This window comes from Crocodylus porosus, unplaced genomic scaffold (assembly GCF_001723895.1).
Source record: "Crocodylus porosus isolate Cpor-Errol unplaced genomic scaffold, CroPor_comp1, whole genome shotgun sequence".
In the NCBI taxonomy this organism is placed as follows: Eukaryota; Metazoa; Chordata; order Crocodylia; family Crocodylidae; genus Crocodylus; species Crocodylus porosus.
In genome coordinates this window covers 87,996,522-88,017,136 of record NW_017728943.1, presented here as the reverse complement: position 1 = coordinate 88,017,136, position 20,615 = coordinate 87,996,522, and the positions used below count along the sequence as shown (strand labels likewise).

General features: G+C 41.5%; 1 protein-coding gene across 3 annotated transcripts in view; it reads left to right on the top strand.

Moving 5' to 3' along the window:
* Positions 1-1,195: 1,195 nt before the first annotated feature.
* The window catches only part of PRKD3 (protein kinase D3), a 57,646-nt gene continuing 38,226 nt past the window's right edge, over positions 1,196-20,615 (top strand). For 2 of the 3 annotated variants that reach the window (XM_019549743.1, XM_019549742.1), the window contains exons 1-2: positions 1,196-2,218; positions 18,938-19,076. In XM_019549743.1, coding sequence (XP_019405288.1) covers positions 1,928-2,218; positions 18,938-19,076 — 430 coding nt within the window. In that variant the 5' untranslated portion in view covers positions 1,196-1,927. The remainder of the gene's footprint in view (positions 2,219-18,937; positions 19,077-20,615) is intronic. The other variant, XM_019549744.1, reaches the window with a different exon arrangement.

The following is a 20,615-nucleotide window of genomic DNA, read 5'->3' as shown; positions in this document are numbered from 1 at the left end:
TGAAGTGTGGGGCCCAAAACTGGGCACTGTACTTCATGTGGCTTGAACAGTCCTGAATAGAGCAGAACCACTTCCCTTGATTTGCAAGTGACATTCTTGCTAATACAACTCAGCATGCTATTGCCCTGTCTGTTTTGCAGGAGATCCCTGTTGGCTTGTATTCAGCTTTATGAGCTACTGTAACCGCCCCCCCCAGGCCCTTTTCTGCAGTACTGCAGCCTAGCCAGTCATTCCCTGGTCTCTATTTGTGCATGCAGTTATTCTATCCCAAGTGGAGGACTTTGCACTTGCCCTTGTCATGCATTTTTTCTGAGAAATGTTACACAGTCAATTAAGGTCTTTCTGGATCCTAGCTCAGTTCTCATAAGCATTTGCAACTCCACCCACTTCTTTGTATTTTAAACCTATTTATAATATAAATGTGGAAGAAGGTTAGTTCTTCTAGAAATAGACATTTGAGTCGCCTTGATTTTTAATATATCTGACTAAAACTGCTCAGTACTATTAACATAACAGCTGGTACAGATTCAAATGACTTAAACTGGTATTCAGCATTCCTTCCTGCTTGAAAAACTGGTTTGGGCAACAACAAAATCTTGTAACAAAAATACAGAGCGTCCATGGTCACCAAAGCAGAGCAAAACCCCCCAAATGCGTCACAGAACAATAATAAAACAGAATATGGTAGGTTTATTATTTCTAGTTAAAATCATGTGCTACTTCTAGCTCTTCTGAAAATGTTATGTAAATGTATTCTGGGGATGTAATTAAGCTTTTCTAAGTGCTATATGGAATAATAAATGTTTCACAGTTTAATGTCAACTCGAATAAGAGTAGTTGTTAAATTCCATGTTACGTGCACATTGTGTACACTTTTTTTTGATGATGGGACTATGGTTTTTCACTTAATACATTTCCTTCTCCACTCATCACCTGCAGACTATATACTCATACAGCAGAGCTGTGGTCTACTCAAACAACCATAAAATGCTAAATATGGCAGCCATGTCAGGAAGCTGTAGACATCCTTAACCTGCTATATCACGTGTCAGGGAACGTTTTAAGCATCAGTTGCTAACCAGCAAAATGAATGTAAAAATTGATTAACTAGCTTTAAAACTAGTGTGGTTATACTGCCATTAAGCAATGTTATGGAGCAATTTGAAATAATGACTTCAATTTTTTTCTTCTATAGGCAGAATACGTTTCAAAATGCTGCAGATTTTCTGGGTGACCCAAGAGATTAATGGGTTTGTTTCTTTCATGAGAGAAAACATTTTACGAAAATGAAAATTTGGAGACCGGTGAAGGTAACCTTTTAACTATGCCCTTACATGCCAGCAAACTTGGAAAACTTCAGAGGAAGGAATAGACCCACCTAAACCTTGATATAAACATTACTGTTTGCTCAGGACGTTGTCCACACCTTTTGGTCAAGGTTAAAAAGACAGCTTGGTGAAGATGAACCTGCGTTTGTTATTTTAGTCTCTGGAGTTAAGTCACAGAAGGAATATATATATTTTTTAAAGAGCTACTACTGCTTTTGTTTAATTTGGGACTGACGTTTCTCAAAAGTAATGAAATGAAAGATCCTTGTGCCCTTCTGAAGTGGGCAGTTGTGTGATTTAAGCCTCATTTGGATGTGGTGCTAAAGGCAAGTCTGTGTTTTTGGATCAGCTGATTGAAACTCTGGGAAGAGGACCTTTCATTTAAAATAACTTCCGGCTGAAATACTGTTACTCATCAGCCAGTGTAAACGGAATGAAAGGGAAAATGAACGTGACTTACAGGTCAGAGGCCTTCAAGTGAACTATAAAAAAGGGAACATTAGACTCTTTAATTTTACAATTTAAACCAACAAACTGGTAGAATATTTTTCTTAAAATTTGACTACTAGGCAAATCTCTACAGATTTAAAGCAAGTCAGATGTCAGGAAACGACTCCTCTCCTCCATCCTTACAGAAGTTTTCCCCACCTGCATCTCATGCTGCTGCACCGCCAACGCCTTCTTTATCTTCAAGTCCCCAGTCTGGACTCTCCAGCCGACTGTCCAATGGCAGCCTCAGTACACAGAGTCTCACTAACTCCAGGGGCTCTATGCATGGGATCTCATTCCTACTGCAGATTGGTCTTACTCGAGAAACTGTCACCATTGAAGCTCAGGACCTGTCCCTTTCTGCTGTCAAAGACCTTGTGTGTTCTATAGTTTACCAGAAGGTATAGTATGGAATCATACAATGATCTTACTGATAACTTTACATTGTTAATGTATTCATAAGAACGTTGGTGTAATTTAGGCATCCCAGCGGGCTAGGTATGGAGGCAAGGCAGTGTTAGACTTGTACAAAGGTTGGTCCCTACTTAGTTCTAGATGATGTTTAAATTTAAGGTAGTAGTCTGTTCCTTTAGGTCTGGCTTGGCAAAATTTAGCAAAAGAAGGTATGTTAATAAGCTTGGAATCTTCATGAAGTAATTCATTTTCATAATAATAATATGGAAAGTGTTTTTTCCTCCCATCTTGTGATTGCGGTTAGTGTTGTTGTATTTTTAACGTTTTCCTTTGGTACTCATTGCTGCTGTGGATACGAGTTGAAGGAAATGCTGTTCAGTAATGTCCTTGGTATAATATGGTAATTTTCAAATCATAATCTGTGAAGCAGTGGCAAGATGCAGCATTTTCTAGTGGTCTTAGAAATCCGAAAGGCAATGTAATATGGGTTGTTCTTATATTTATCTCTTAAAATATTATTAAAAAAACAGCTAATGCCATCTTTACTTTTACTTAGCTAATACTTTTCTAACAGCACTTTTACATATAAACAATTGCTTCAGTTGTCAAAGGGAAGCAGTAAGCTGTTGAATGGAAAGGGAAGTATCAACAAGACAGTTTTTTTAGTAAGACATTGTTCACACTGAAAAAAATTGAGAACCTTAGTGTAATGCTTAAATGCACTTTGCTTTAACCATCTCAAAGCCCTGACTTAGAAAGGAAATAATGCACATCTTGTTGTTTTTGTTTATGTATTGTTCTTTATGTAAAGGTTATGTGCTGTTAACTATATTAGAAGTTAGTTCACAGTATGTTTCAAGCAAATAAAGAGTTCTTGAACTAGACACCTCTATAGAAATGAAAACACTAGAGGGACAACAGGATTGTGGGCTAAGGTGCTTCTCTCAACTATATTATTATGGTTCAGAATAAGGCTTATCAAACCTAGGATGCAGAATCCATTTGAGAAGGTAGAGGTAAACACAATATCTATGTACTCCTTAGACCCTTAGAATTTTGTTGTATTTTCTTCATATGTCTTATATTGCATTAGAAATAATACAGTAAGAAACCTATTTTTGTGGTAGTTACCTAAATTATCAAAACAGTTCAGGTGGGTCTTGTCTTGGCTTTGGCCTAGGGAATTTTAGTGGCATAAATATTAGGCTAATTATTTTACACCATTTAGTGTCCTTTCTGCCTGTTTTACTATCCCCTTCTCTTTGCATCTATGTGTTATCTTTGTTTCTGCCCGTCTCATGTTTCTCTCACCTTTCTTTCTGTTCGGTTTCTCTCCCTCTTCGGCTCTTCCTGTCTGTCAGGCTGCTTTAGCTATAGTCAGTGCACAGCTCAAGTTCAGGGGCATATTATATGTGGAGTCCATGTATTATAAACCTTACCCGTATTTCAAGATCTTTGTTTTTTTGGTCTTCGGCAAACTTCAGTTGAGTTTTATGCTAACTGTTGTGGCTCATACCAATAGAAGCAGCTGCTTAGTGAGAAGATGTTTTATGCAGGCAGCAGACACTGATCAGGAAATGAGGGGGAGGGGATGTGCTTATGTATGGTGGATTCTTCTTTCATAAGTACTTTTGCAGTGACTGCAGACGTGTCATTATTATCCCCTCTGCAAGTTGACAGCATCACAATGTGTCTGTAGATCAGACAATAGTTATAATTATACCCATAAATGTATTTTCATATTAATATAGAGCTCTTATGATTTTCTTAGAAAACTGCCCTGCATATAGCCACTTGTTTCCCCAGTCAATATCACTGAAATTTGTGGGAATTAGAATTCTGTAATGTTCAAGCCTTTCCTACCTGTGGCAGTTTACAGCTGTTTTATTCTCTCATGTCTTCTTCTATTAACTTTTCCTAGCTTTAGGATGATACATAGCTTGATCTCGTGTATGTTCTGGAAATATGTAATAGTAAATACGTAAAATTTTAGAATTTGCTTTTTAAAATATATTTCTGTTACTTCCTTAACCAAAATCCTTGGTTTATTTCTAATTATTAATTTAACTGTTTTTAAATTCTGGGAGTGCCAAAATCAAAAGGCAACATTCATTTCTGTATTTTTCATTACTGCTGCAAGGACATATTTTGGTAGCATTTTTGTGAAGCTGGGATTAGGGGCAGCTGCTCTTGATGCCAACCTTCAACAGCCTCAGTCACTTTTGAATTTGAAGTTGAATTGCCTGCCTGTCTCCTTTAGGAGCTCCAGCTTGGAACCTCTTTCATTGAGGGCAGGTTCAGGTTATCAAAAAATGTTGGTTGGGGTTCCAGCTGTCCCACAGAAGTTTGGAGCATAGTCCTTTTTCCCAGTCATAATCTAGTTACACTGGGGTAGGATGTCCTCAAAAGTCCTTCCAAATGCCTGGCCTTAGCCTCTCTTAAAATGCTCATCTTCAGGCATGTCTTAACTTCTTTTGTAATAATCCAGTTAAAATTGTACTTCCATCAGAAAATATTATATATATTGCTGTTACAAGTAATTGCCAAAAAAACCAGTGACTGAGAGAGATCTGAGAGGTATTTGACTCTTTTTTTTCTATTCGCTTTGTCCATTTGACAGCATTTTGTATATAATAATTTTGTTGATGGTTACTTGAACTTTGTATCTTATGTGCACTACTTTTAAGGGACAGAAGTTATTATCCAAGTCTTGCAAAAGGGCACTGAATAATATCGGTGACAGAACTGAAAATGGAGGGACAAAAGGCATGTATTTTTCATTGAAAAGGAGTGAAGATGAGCGAGCCAAATATGTTCTCAGGGAATGCTGTTTAGAGCAGTGCTTCTCAACCTTTTCTGTACCAGGACCCATTTGTAAACATCAATGCCTAGTCCTGACCCAGTGTCCCTTGTTCGTAGAAAACATCCCCCTGGCCATGCTAGTTCCCCTCACTCTCAACCCAGTGCCCCCTGCCCCCAGCCATCTAGTGTGTGGGGCAAAGGGTGTATGTGGGGCATATGGGTCTCCATGCAGCCCCTTTCAGGCTGGACCTCTGCCAGCCTACAAGGGAAAAAGCCACTGTTTCCCATGGTTTTCATCTTTAAAGGAGAATCCATTTTTAAAGTTTGTTTGCAACCCTTTCATATATTCTTGCAACCCACTTTTGGGTTGTGACCAATGGGTTGAGAAACACTGGTTTAGAGGGTATTCTGTATCCGAATGGGAAGGAATTCTTCCACTCTTCAGCCCTGATGAGTCTTTTTACCTGGAGTACCGTGAGCAGTTATCATGATATGATTAAAACAGACAAGCAAACAAAACAATATGAACTTGAATTTTTAAAGAAGAGAGAGTCTCACCCTGTGATAAGATTTAGGAACCTTCTGTAATACATGGCTGTATTTAAATCTGCCATTCACTTCAACTGCTGTCTCTTCCCATGCACATTCTCTTGCGTCAGGAATCTAATGAAATGTAGGACTATACAGCGGTTTTCACTAGAATACTGTAATGCTCTTTGTGAGGTGTTCAGCTGACAGCTTGCTATAAATTATAAATTGTTGGTGCTGTTGGTTTCTTCTAGCTACAGTGGAGGCAGAGGTCTCAGAGCTGTTTATAAATAAACAAGAGATACCAGCTAAATTGTTTTTTTCACTTTGATAACAATAACATGGGGCGAGAACTTTTCTTGCTGTCCTGTCTTTCTTAAACATCTAATTTACTCTCATTTCTTGTTCTGAAGCTTCTCTTCTATTTTCCATCTCCGTGCTTACTGACTGTACCTTATTGCTTCTGCTCTTTTTTTCTGGTCTTATTCTGTTGTTCAGACCCTCTCTTATCTTTCCATGCTTTTTTTTTTTTGTTGTCTCACTTTCTTTTGCTGTGAAGCATTTTTCCCTAACTTTGTATATATGCATGGATGCGTGTTTGTTTCTCATTTTCCTTTCTAACTACTGCCCTAAGTTCAAAGTATGCAGTCCCAACTAACAATGGTCACCATTTAGCAAAACCAAAAGTAGGCTGCTTAGTTGAACCGATCACTCATTTTCTCTTTTTTGGTTTGTTTCGTTGTTTGCTTTGCTGATTCTCCTGTCTTTCATGTCTTTTGAGAGATTATTTTTCTCAGTCTTGTCCCTCATCTTTTTTTTCTTCTCATCTATTTCCACTTGTTCAACCCTACCTTCATATTTATTCCTAAATCTATCTCTTTACATTATTCAGTCTCGTATCTCTTGCTCTGTCCAGTGGATTCTAGCAACGTCTTAATGATGGAAACTTTAGAGCCAAGTTTCTTCTAATTTTGAGTCTGTTTAACGACTTTTCTGTCTTTGAAGCTCAGAACCCTGGTAGTTTTCTTCTGTATCTAGTCTCTTGTTATCTCATCGTTTCTCATCTGTAGTATCCTCAAAAGCTAGACTAGCTGTTTGTCTGCATTGCTGAAACCCTGGTTATCTCTTACCTTGATTACTGAAATCTTCTATGGTTTGGCAGCTCTTCTCTCCTCTTCACAGTGGAGACTTCTTGAATATTCTGAAGTAAAATCCTCTCTCTCCACTTGATGCCTGTCAGCCCCATTTTCAGTTGCAGTCTTTCCAAGCATCAGATTAAAAATGGGCCTCTTATGTCTTCATTTTTGTCTCCAGTACCTTGTATTCTTCAACCTTTCACCTAATTGCTACCTTGGTCCCTTCTGTCTATACTTGGGTTTATGTACCCAGTCCAGTCTTTCTGTTCTCATCTGCCAAGAATTCTCTTGTTTACTTCAGATCTCTTTATAGCCATCTCCTCCCTACGCAGTCCTTTATATCTACTAATAACCGTTTATCTTGTCCACTGTTCCCTGAACCATTACCCAGTGCTTTGTCTTGTCTGCCTTTAGGCCTCTGTCCATTAGGCCCTAATACAGTGTGTGTCTGTGTGGGACCATGGCCTTAAATTGTAAGCTCTTGATGTGGAAAGGAGAATTCATCTTGAAATTTAAACTTTTTTCTAAAAGAGTAATTTGATTCTGATGCTAAATATTTTAGTTTTTAAACTACTTGACAGCAATTTCATGCGTTGACTTCCAATAAATTGATGTAAATACTCTTATCTTTGTTTTCTTCAGTTAATCTTGGATACTGCTTGTAACTACAGTGAGTAAAAATGAGGCAGAAAATAGGATTTAATTTGAGTGGTCAATGTGTCACTTGGGGATACAGCCAAGCTCTAGCACAAACCTATTTTTTTTTATCCTTATGTAATGTACTCTCTAGAACAAAATGAACCTGAAAATTGGCCTGTTTCCAAATTGGTGGAAAAAGTGGGGTGTTTGTGGTTTTTGTTTTTTGCAAACTTTTGATGAGATTATTTTAAACTTCTTGAGTTTATGGTAATTTAACCAATTCAAAATATTTAAAATTATTTAAAATAAGATTAATTTAATTTGAAATTTCTGCTTGGCATTTATTTGCACATGTCTGCTTAAAAAGGATTTTAACTCTGGTGTCAAACTTGCCCAGCCCCCTCTTCCCCATCCCGATGCACTGCACCTTTGATATCCCTGTTTAACCACTTTGCATTTTCCACGTACTTAAAAAAACAAACAAAAAACCCCCTGTGTTTCATGTGGATGACTTGCATCCGTTTTTCTTACTGGAACCTTTTGGTGGTTACTTTTATCAGCAGTTAATTAGTTAATGAGAAATGAGAGCAGGATTGCAGTTATAAAGATCTAAATTACCTACCTACTCTGAACAGTATTGTTTTGGTTTAATGAGCGTAGGGGCATCTGGGAGGGGACCACTACTGGTTCTTTAGGTTCTTTTCCTGGTGAAATCTTGTGTAATTCATTTTGTGTGTGTGTGTGTGTGTATTCATTTTATATTTATTAAATATATTAAATATAATTTGGGATGCCTCTTTGGATTAAAAAAAAAAAATTAGCTATGGAATGCCTCAGCTTCATCAGTGATGCATGTTTTCTGTTGGTGCAGTCTGTTTTCTTGACTTACCAGCTGTACTCTCTACCTGTCCCTGGTAATCAGGGGAGGCATGTTCAGGAACATGGCATATTCATAGGCTCGGAGGAAAAGAAGCCTTAAGTGGCTAATAAAAGGACACGAGTGGATCTGTATGGAGGTCAGCAGAGTGACTTAGGTGTGGAACACAAAGAGCTAGCATGGGTTTGGGCAACTGAGAGCAGAAGGGTTAACATTTCTGTGTGTGTCTGTGTGGAGATGAGCATTTGAGATGAGGCATTGGCACTTCATGGGCCCCTCTTTTATAGCAAGTGACATTACCAAGACAGTAGAATGGGTCTGTGCCAAGGTTGAATATTGAAGTCTAGTTCTTCAGAGAGTGGTGTCATAAATTCATGACATGTAATTTTAAGTGCGGGAGGGTTGGGTAGCCAATAATCAGAGTGGAGTGACTTAAAAGAGTGATGATAAAAACCAAGATAAGTGAGGTTTTGTGTCGCTAGAAAGAAGTTGGGAATGGTATAAAGCATTTGTTTTGAGTTATGGTGGGTCATGAGATATTGGACCTTTAAAACAATATCCGCCTACGCTTGTCCCTTGTGTGAGATTTTTTGGCGACTGGTCCAGAACTGTGTAAAGTAAGTCCTGAAACTTGAACCAGAGTGATTTTCTGTTATTGCCAAGACAGAAAAAAACCCAGTGGTTTTTTTCACTTCAGCAGTTCTGGCTGTTGTAGGTTGAAGTCCTTGTAGAAATAATGGATGTAAAACACTATACATAAAAGTTAAATGGATTTTTGTATTATAATTATAACACCTATATAAGAACCAAGTTTTACACAAAATATGTCTTTTCTTTGTCAATTTAATCCTGGTAGTCTAATAATGTTATTGCTGATATATTAGTGAGTACTACTAGAGCATAAAGGGCTCAGGCCGTTCCTGGTGTAGCACTAACAATGCTGACATACTTGCACCAGGGGTGCACTCGGCATAGCCTGTTGCATAAGCAGACTTCCCTAAGTGATTTCCTGTAGTTAGATGCTTTTTTAGAACTGTTATATTAAGGACTATGTTCCAGTTTGCTTTTAGGAAATTTAGTAATACTGGGATTAACAGTTTATACATTTAGAGTCACTCTGCAGATTGTTTGGGGCTTTAAACAGGAACATAGCAGCTACATAACCCTGGAAGCTCAAACAGTTTTTTTGAAAAAAAATTTATTTTGTTTTGAAATGTACTTTGTGCATCTCTTAAAGTTGTTGAAAATGTTTGTGGCATTTTCCTCTTAAGTCTTACAATAATATCTGAAGGAGAAGCTGGAATAGCTTTACTACTTTATTGTACTACCAAGTGAAGAACTACTTGTGGTTTTGGTAATGTACAATTTGAAAAGAAGAATACCTGTCAAATTTAATCTTAAGCTGTTTTTGTTAAGATACCCTTTGGGATAAAAAAACCCCCCCCAACAGATCATTCATCAGTAAGACTGCTGTTGGCTAGTGTAGATGGCTGGCTCGCTGAAGTGTCAAGAAGAGGAACATAGCTGGTAGCTGAGCCCCTTGTGGCTTCTACAGATTTAACAGGGAATGGAGGAGAGAGCTGGTAGCTTATGGCTGTGGAGAAGGAAGCTGCCAGCACAGTTCCTCCTGCTGAAGTCCAGCCAGCTCCATGATGAAGCACCTGTGGCTCATCAGAGTGGGACTTGAGCTGGCAAATGGTCAGAGTTTCTCCAGCTGAAGAATTCCAGAGCTGGAGGTGGCAGGAGTTATGACCAAGGGGGAAGGATACTATGGAGCATCTTTGGGAGCGGGGGAGACTGTACAGGCTCAGCTGGAGATCTACAGCAGGATTGTTATGACCTCTGAGCTTTAGAGTCCAAGAGGAAAAGGGCAGGTTAATGTGAAGGGTGTGATATGGATCACTAGTGGGGTTTGGTTAGTGCCTAGTTTGAGGAGTGGAAGAGCCAGAAAGAAGACTTTTTTACCTCATGAACTAAAGAGCTTGCTGAGGAAGCTTATTTGTTTATTTATTTATTTTTAAATATATATTTAAAATCCTAATTGATGTGAAATGTCCCTTGCTTGGGTATAATAGTAAACTTTTATACCAGTTTTGATGGCTTGTAGAGATGCATTCTGTCACTTACTTCTTTTGCATCAATTGAAATGCAGATAATTGAGTATTATCTAGCAAAAGTTTTAGTCTCTTGAATGACTGATTCAAAATTGGTTAGCAAATGAAGGTTTTGTCTGTAACAAATTCCCTTCAGGAGGGGAAATGGAGTGCAGATTTTGAGATGAACTTCTTACCACTCTTAGCTCACAAGTATATCTCCAGATGTTGGCAACAGTATGAAAATAAATTTCCCTAAAATAAAGTTACTGTTTTTAAAGGCAAAGGTGTTTTTAAGGCGAAGGAAAGAGATGATAAAGTTGCAGTTACTCATAAATAATGAAACAGACCTTTTAGTTTCCAGCTGCAGTGTAACATCATACAAATGATATGTTGACATGAATGAAAATCTGCATAAACATAAAAAGCAGTGACAGTGTGTGTTATATAACCTGTATTTGTAGCACGCAGATAAGAGTGCTTCAAAAACAGTTTAACTTTGACCGCTTTCATCAAATCTTCCTTTACAAAAGCTGGTTTCTTTCTTGCCATCGAGACTGTTTCATTTGTTTGAGTCGGATCTCAAAAGTTTTAGGCTGTTTTCAGCAGTTTTTCAATGAACAAGTTGGATATCACCCCTTGAAGTGTTTTTCTGGGACTAAAAGTATTTTCTGGATATGGTGTGATTGTTTGCTGTTTTAGAGGAGACTGGCATGTACATTTGCTATAGCTTTTTTTCCTGTAAGCTAATCAGTTTTAAGTATTTAGAATTAATTGTTGTAAATGTTAAAAAAGTTAATTTAAAATAATTACACATCTGGTACACAGGTACCTGGGGATGGAAAAATGAAGTCAACAATATAAATGGTTCTACATAAATGTTATAAACAAACCTGTTCAGCACCTTAACATGTGTGCCTCCAGCTGTTGCGCAGGCAGGGGACATGCATCCAACACAGGACCCTGGGACAAAGGCAGCAGAGGGGGGAGCCCCAAGTCCACAGCAAGCAGCCTGCATCCACTCTTGCCCTGCTTGGTTCTGCTCTGGTTAAAGCATCTCCACGCTTAAAAATACTGGTGGCGGTACTTGAATTAAAGCTCATATGATGAGCTGTAGTGCAAGCACCTCCACCACCATTTTTAAACACCGGGACCCTGATCCTCTGGATGAGCTGCACACAGCTCAGTCCTGTTCCCTGCCCCTGCCCTGGGTCCCATTTGCTGCCCTCGCTGGCCAGCACCCCCAGCCTCTGCCCCTGCTCCCCCCTTTGCCCCGTACCTCCTTCTCTTTCACAGACTTACCTGCAGGGAGCTGCTCTCCACACTTAGGCAACTTAATGGCCTCTCTTTAAAGAAAGGCAAAAAGGAGGAATTGGGGAGGAATTGGGAAACTACAGACTGGTTAGCTGAAGCATATCCTAAGGAAGACCATTTACAGGCATCTGGAGGAGGAACAGCTGATCCCAAGCAGCCAGTATGGATTTACAAAAAGCAAATCATGTCAGACAAACCTGATTTCCTTCTTTGACAAAGTAACTAATTGGGTGGATGAAGGGAATACTGTGGATTTATTGTATCTGGACTTCAGCAACGCGTTTCATGGTTTCTAGGGTCGGAAGGGACCTGAGCAGATCATCGAGTCCGACCCCCTGCCGTGGCAGGAAAGAGTACTGGGGAAGACAAAGTCCTGCATGACCTTCTTGTAAAGAAGTTGGAGAAATGAGGATAGATAAAACTATGATATGGTGGGTAGATAACTGGATCAATAGCCCCAAGCAAAGGGTAATTATTAATGGATCCATGCGAGAATGGCAGGTGATTTTTGAGTGGAGTGCCACAGGGGTCTGTTCTGGGCCTGGTGCTGTTTAATGTGTTCATTGACTGGGTGCTGGCATTGTAAGTTTTTTGAAGAAATTTGCAGATTAAAAATGTGAGAGTTGAGAACATGAAGAATGTAAGCGCAATTCAGTAGGATCTCGACAGAATGGAAAGTTGGGCTAGAGCTAACGGGGTGAAATTTAGTGCAAACAAATGCAATGTGTTACAGAGGGAGGAATAATCAAAAACACACATGGAAAATGGTTGATGGAAAAACACTTGGGAGTCTTGGTAGATCACAGACTTAATACGAGTCTCCAGTGTGGAGCCACACAAAAGGTGAATGCAGTTTTGGGATTAATGCATTAATAGAAGCATTAGGTGAAAGACGTGGGAGGTGATAGTGCCTCTCAGCTCAGTGTTGGTTAGGTTTCATGTGGAGTACTTGTGTGCATTTCTGGACTCCACGTCTTTTTTTTAAATTGTGGAGAAGTTGGAGAGGGCCCAGTGGTGGGTGATAATAAGGATGATAAAGGACTTGGAAAGCATGTCATGTGTGGAGAGGCTGAAGGAGCCAGGCATGTTCAGCTTGCAGAAAAGACACTTTAGAGGGGATGTGACAGAAGTCTTGAAATACTTGATGGGTTGTCATAAAGAAGAAGAAAAGTACTTTTCCCTCTTGCTACAGAGGAAGATGCGAGCAAGTTGCTTGAAGTTGCAGCAAAGTTAGTTTAGACTGGATATCTGGAAAACTTCTTCACTGTTAGAACAGTGAGGCAGTAGAATAAATGCCTAGGGAAGTTGGGGACTCTCTATCACTGGAGATGTTCAAGAAGAGGCTTGACAGCCACTGGTCGGGGATAATCTAGGCATAGCTACACCTATGTTCTTCTGTGGGTATTTTCTATGCTTCTGGGCTCTCCTGCTTGCTCCTGCTCCCCCCTTCCCATCCCTCTTTTCTGCTATGTATGTCAAGGTGTTTTTAAGCCTTCCCAGAGACATTGGGTGTTGGCTACAGTCAATGCTGGGTACTTTGACTGGGGTATGCCAGTGCTCCTGCTGGGACCAAAGTCAGAGGTTCCTAGCTAGAGGGTCTTGCCCTTCCACTCCAGGTCAGACCAATCACCATATCTGGGGTCGGGAAGGAATTTTACCTCATGGTCAGATTGGTATGGACTGGGGTTTTTTTGCTTGTAGTGAGGAGCATGGCCCTCCTACCCAGGATCTCTTCAGTGTATATTGATAACACTTTAACAGAAACAGGACACTGCCTGCTGTGGTTCTCCTGCTTTACAGGTTACGGTGATAGGGCAGGTTAGGGTGCTAGGTCTGTGTTGTGTGATGGATGACGGTTGTCTTATATAGAGTCTAGATTATGGTTTGTATGGAATGGTTTGAGGGCTTTGACTAGATGACTGTTGGTATGTTGATGATTGAGTACAGGCTATGGAAGATTCAAGACACTTTTCTGTCTTTCAGGGAGCAGTGGTTAGGTTGCCAGCAGGTCTTTCAGGGTATATAGGCCCAGAGTGGTAAGTGCTCTGATACTTTCCAGTTGTGCCTTCAGTGACTGAGTGTGACTGTCTTGGCAAGGTAAGCATAGTACTGAATGGCTCCTCAGGAAGACGCTTACCTTGTGTTGCGTGTGGTGCAAATCCTGGAGTGGCTGGAATAGGCATCGTGTGCAGTGCAGTTCTTTTAGGGTGTCAGCTGAGCTGCATACAGTGCTTGTCCTATCTGACTGAGCTGCATGTGGCACCTGCTTTAGCTAGTCTGGAATGCATGTGGCACCTGTGAGCACCATATGTAGTGTGGTGCTGCATGCGGTACAGTCTGGCCAGGGCAGCTGCTGCGTGCAGCTCTGCTGCAGCTCCAGACAGACTGCATTGTGTGTGATACTCATTCCATCAGCTCTGGTATCTGCAGTACACACAGCATGGTTCCCAGAATGGCTGGAGTGGCCACTTGATCAGGTATGCCAGAGGGGGCAGGATGGAGAGGGGGATGAGAGAGGGGTTTGTGGGCTCTGTCTGGCCCTTGGACCAGTCCTGTGCTATGGGTGTGCCCTGTGTCCTGTGTGGGTCTGATCAGATCCAGGGACAGCACTGGGGTGATGGCAGGGCTCCGCAGGCTGTATGTTTGATACTGTTGGTTTAGAAGAATTCAGAAAAGGGGATAAATTCCACCAAAATTGGGGAAAGCTTATATTTTATATTTAAGCACCAGTAGTTTACGTGTTAAAATGTGTGTAGGCAAGAGATAAGGTCTTCATAGTTGGAGATGTACCTGTGGAACCAGTTTGCTGTAAAGATAACTAATCCAGTATATTAAGGTGAGGTCAAGCTGCAATAACTTTCTCTTTGGTAAACTTTTCCCACAATAATCAGGTAGTTGGTATAACTTTTATATAGATTCTGTTCCCCCTCCACAAACCCCCCCAATAAATGCAACCATACAACTATGAGAACTCTTGAGGCCTTGAAAGAAGCAGACCCTTAAATGATGACAGAGGCTTTATTCTGCAAACTATATGCAAAGAAGATCTTAATAGAAATTGCTATATAGCAGAAGTGGAAAACTCATTTAGGGCCAGGATGGTGTATGACTTTATGACTTGGGACTGGTCCATGGGTTGGATGAATGGCAGTGAACTGGCCCCATGGGCTGGATTGGGGCCACGGACATTGCCCACCCCCTGCATGCTGGATCAAGTGCTTGTTCCAGCAGGTCTGGGACCGTTGTGCCTAATTCAGGACTTGCGCAGCATGCATCATGGACTGGCTAGAACGAGCAGCACGGGTGCTGGAGCCTATATATGGAAGGTGGAGAGGTGTCCTGGACTTGACATCGTGTGGGTACTGTGGACTGTGAGTGTCCCAGACCAGCTGAAGCAAGCATGGTGCGCACTGGATCCAGCATGGCGGTGAGGGGGTGTCTCAGACTGGCTGTATGCAGATGCCATGGGCAGTGCAGGTCCCAGGGCAGGTGTCACGTGCAGGAGACTTGTGCAGGCAGAACCGGTTTGGTGTGTGCCACGAGACCCAGGGCCAGCACTGGGAACTGGATGACGTTGCTCTGTGGGTAGAATCTGGCCTATGATACAGCTGCTATGCAGTGTGGTGTGTTAAAGTTTACATAATATTACACTACTTGTAAGTAAAAGGTCACGAGTGAATTATCCAGAATTTCTTAATGAAATGTATATTGAACAGTCATGTAATCCTCTACATGCCATAGATATTTTATAAAAAAGATGAGGGCTTTTGTGGCTGTTCTGGGAACTTCTTTGTATTCAGTTAAATCTCTTTAATATACTAAATTCAATGGTTGAAGTATCTTAAGTGAAAATAAGTTTCTTTTTAAAAATTAAATAAGTGTGTCAGTTTTTACGTGACTGTGGGAAATGCATCTTCAATACAGTATAAAGCTGTGGCGATGATGAGATCTAGTATGTAGATATAGGGTCCTGCTGTAGCTAAATGCAGAACTTTTTACTTGTGGAGTGGGGAAGTATGGGTCTGGTTTCTGTACCAGTGAGCCCTGAACAACATTATTTAGATCATTTACAACTCTGTGAATGAATATTGTGCATCCAAGAAGTTTTAATTTGTTTTGAAAGGGAGAAAAGACGGGAACATTTTCTGACACATTTTTCTAGACTTTTTTACTAGAACTTATGGGAGCCTGCATGTGGCGGCAGTGGCAGCCGCCACCCACCACCCTGCACTGCTGCCACTCCACATCCAGTTGCAAAACACGGCCCCGCCCCCCCGAAAATCTGGCTGCTGGGGATACACTTATTAAAAAATGGTTGAAAATCCCTGGTTTAAAGGTATAGAAGACCAGATCTATGAGACATCACCGTGGTTAACCAACCCTTCAGATATCTGCTCTTTGGCTTTAGGTTGTCTTATTCACCAGAAAGATTGTGTTACCGATACGATTGATACCAGGCTTGCTGAAGAAACAATCTTGACAATACATTTATGAAATCTGGAGTTTTAGATCTCCATCTTTAAATCACAAGGTACTACATATTGCCATTATTTGCAGCATTTAAGCATGGACATCATACAGAATTAATGCTCTTAGCAGCATGTTTTCTATCCTAACATATTCCTCCATATCCTATTTTCCTCTCAGGCAGCTGTAGTGAGTTGGAGTTGTACCAAAAGATGTTGGAAGCCAAAGTATGCTTCTAAGGCCAAGGAAAGTGCAGATGAGGTCACCCTGAGAAGTTGGCTGTGCCAACAAAAAAATACCCACAAATACACACCGACCAAGATTTTAAGAACCAAGTCCAGAAGCCCAGTGGTAAAATACCACCAATATTCTGAACAAAAGCAACTTAAAACAAACTAATATATGATTACAGACCCATGGTGGTGGTGTCTGTACTGAGGTGGTTTGAGGTAAAGGCAGGACTTCAGTTAGACAAGTATGGGAAATATTACTACTACAGTGTATCAGTGTGTGTGTGTTCTGAATACAGCATAATGCTGTGAAATCTCTTCTGATGTTCCAGGCACAAGCCATGACCATACATTCCTACCTTCTTTATCTCCTTCCCCTGACACACATTCTCATTCAGAAGATTCATGGAAAAACTGCCATTTCCAGATAATTCAGGGACAGATGCCAGTTACCAAGACTCATCTGTGGAGGACTGTGCTGAGAAAAAGAATGAAGCTGGCAACGAGTGCTGCAAATTACTTAGTTAGCAGTCAAGTTGCAAGGCGTGAAAGCAAATACTTGGAAATTAATGTCAGATGGGAAAAAAGTGGGGGGAGGCTCTCCACAGTTGTTGTAATTTGTTTTCTATCAGCTTGTGTTTTAAGCTTGTAATAAAAATAAATATGGTTGCGACCTATTGCTGTGCTCTCAGGGCCACTGTCAAGAATAAGAGAGTAAATATGCTTGTTTGTGGAACCTATGCAAACTGATCAGAAAGGAAGAAAAAACACTCTTCTCCTTTTCCATCATACAGTAAATGCTTACCCCAGTGGCTGTCAGATGGAATGGATAATCTCAGTCAGTTTTTGGAGATTAGATTATTTGACAATGTCCAGTAAACTATCTCTCCTACAGGTCTTTTTTTATTGCCTGGTGCATGTATGAGATCTGTTGATACTGAACAAGAACATTTCCTTTTTGTGGCACTTCAGGGATTTGGTGGCTGCTGTGTGTACTGTTTACTCTATGGCAGTCTTTTGAATGTTCAGTTTTACACAGTGGTTATCCAGAGGAAAGGTTGATAGCCTACATGGCTGAAATACACATGACCACAGTAATATTGTTAGGGGAAATGCTATCAGAAAAAAGGAAATGATTACCACTGAAGGGCAAAGTAGTACAGAAAGTATGGACGCAATCAGTCAGTACAATAATCCAGGCAGAGATTCTCTGTTGACTAAATAATGTTAAAGTTCTAGGTGCCATAAGGTACAACTTTAATGTGGCCTGTAACACGTTATAGATGTAATGCATGTATGTACTGGCTGTGTAAGATGCTGTAAGCCCATCTTTGCATTAATTAATAGTTTTGTTTCTTGTTTTATATTATGTGCAGACCTTTCTGTATTCTGCCATCTTCCGTGGACCAACTGCTTCTGTATACTTTGCTTGCATCCAATCTGTATTTCCATTTTGATGTGGGGTTGGGGAGGTAGACTGGCAGATATTAACTACTTCAGAATCCATTCTAGTTCTCCTGTGTGAACTAGGCAAAAGGCCCCAGGCCAGGGGTCTGGCCTGCAGAGCCATTTTATTCATCTCATGGAGATAGAGGGGCTTTGGCAGTGTTTCTGAAGTGGGGAGAGGGTGGCAGGGAAAGAAACTTCACCTGTACAGTGCAACGATGTTTAGCGGACTTGGGAGAAACAGTGACTTGAGCTCTGATTTTGGCTGTGGCAGTATTACAGACCAGGTTGGAAGTGGTTTGTGATGAGCTAGGCTCCATTAAAGCAGTCCTTGTTGCAAAAGGTATCGCAGACTCCTGCCTTAGGCAGAAGAAAATAAAACTTGTTTTATTTATTGTTTTAAGAGACTGCCAACTTTTTGCTCAGCCTTTAAAAACACTGCCAAGGCAATGCCAAATAAGCTGTGGTTTAAAGTGTCAATGTGAAAAAGCCACTCTTTATTTGGCATGTGTGTTCCTCGTATAGATTAAGTCATATCTTTGTCTTCCTCTGCCTGCCCATCTGATAAATCATGGGATAGTTCAATAGATTCCTCTCGGTTACACATCAACAAAAGTGTTACTAAGATTCTAGTGGCAGTCTTCACATCTGTACAGAGGTATATGCCTGAATAACATCTGTGAGGTCAGGAATACAGGTAGTGATAGGCAGCTGCTGCCAGCCATGAAGCCTGGGCTGCTCCCAGCAGGCGGCTGTGTGGCTGCATGCCAAGCTGACAAGAATAAGATTGACTTAAGGTAACTTTAAGAATGTAGGTCTGGGCGCTAGAAATACTACTTTATTTCAAATGAATTGCATTTGTTATACAGTCATTGGCTGTATCTATGTTGACAAAATTAAGTTATTTTCTAACCCATTTATGTCATTGATAGCAAGTGCTCTCGTAGCAGCAGTGTTTTAGACATTTTCCTCTTTTGGGATTTTTGCCACTTTCAGCCTGTCCTTTGTTTTGGGACCAAGCTTCTGAAAAATAAGCTTAAGTAATAACCAGATCATTGGTGCACTAATGCAGTGCTTAAATCTTCTGTAGTCATGTTGAAAAAAAAGAAAACAAAAATCTTTAACTGTTTAGCAAATTGTGGCATACGCTAATTTTAAAGTCTTTCCTTTACAGTTTCCAGAGTGTGGTTTCTTTGGCATGTATGACAAAATTCTGCTCTTTCGCCATGACCTGAACTCGGAAAATATTTTGCAGCGGATTACATCAGCAGAAGAGATTCATGAAGGAGACCTTGTTGAGGTAGTCCTCTCTGGTAAGCTTCTGAATCAATATCAGACAGTGCATGGAACATTTTATTGGAAACATTTTTAAGATAATCTTAAAAGATTTGTAAGTGGTAGGAAGTGTGACTTGGGGCTAACAAGGACTTCAGCTGTAAAATGGGAGTATATAGATTGGAGGCAACTGAGAAGGAGAGAGAGCTGGGTGTAATGGTCTGTTGTGGGATGACCACAACCTACCTACCAAAATGATGTAGCTGGGAAATGAGCTAACACTATTCTACTATATATTAGGCTGAGATGTATTCAGTAGAGACTTGTAGAGTCTATACCAGGGGTCAGCAACCCCTGGCATGTGTGCTGAGCACGGTATCCAAGGCCATTTTGCTAGGTACGCCACCGCCAGCCTGCTGCTCTAGGCAGCTGCTGCCAGCCATGAAGCCTGGGCTGCTCCCAGCAGGCGGCTGTGTGGCTGCATGCCCTGCTGCAAGTATACAGGGCTCTGTGGTTGGCAGCAGCTACCCAGAGCCTGGGCTGGCTGCAGCCAGGAGGCTGCAAACGTCTGCTCTGGTATTAGCTCTATACCGGCGGGTGCATGTGTGTTGGAGCAGACGGTGGAGGAGAGGCCTGAGGCAGCGCAACCCCGGCTTCTCCCCTGCTGCTGGCACAGAGCTCATGACTGGGCTCCAGAGCCTGGTGCAGCTTTTTGTAGGCAGCCTGGGCTCTGGGCAGGTTCAGCGGGCAGGCTACAAACAGCTGTGTCAGGCTCCACAGCCCTGGCATCAGCTCCATGCTGGTGGCAACTGCATGTGCACCTCAGAGTGGACAGTGGGAGGGCTGTGCTGCCTCAGGCCCTATCCCCACTGTCTGCTTTGAGGTGCACATGTACCCGCTGGTATGGAGCTGATGCTGAAGCCTGGAGCAGCTGTTTGCAGCCTCCTGGCTGCCACCGGCACAGGCTCTGGGAGCTGCTGCCAGCCACAGAGCCCAGGGCTTGCAGCTGAGCCTGCCTGACTCCCACCTGCTCTGAACCCAGCCCCACCACTGGGATGAGGCTGATGCTGCTCCTTGCCAGGAGCATCGCACCTTTTGCAGGCTTAGCTGTGCAGGGTGAGTGGGTGGGTGGTTGGGCTGATGGGCAGGCTCTGGGGAAGCACTGCAGCCTGGGGGCTGGCTCCCTGGGGAAGCACAGGGGCTCTGGTGGGACCAGGACATTGTTGGGTTGGACTTTGTCCAGTGGCCCAGGAGCCTGGCTCCATGTGCCCATGCAGCTGGTTCTGTGTGTTTGTCTGCCTCTGTCTGGTTCTGTGTGTCTGTGTGCCCATACATGTCTGTTCTGAGTGTATTCTGGTTCTCTGTTTGTGCACGTGGTTCTCTGTGTGCGTATGTCTGGTTTTCTCTCTGTTCTCCTTTTTCTTTCTCTCTCTCTGTCTCTCTCTAGTATTTGTCTCTTTTTTTTCTCTCTCTCTCTCTCATTGCAACGTGCTCAACAAAAAAGGAATACGCAACAACAAAGGCAACATTTATGATTAGTAAATATACTAATATGCAGTGCATCTTGCCATGTACTC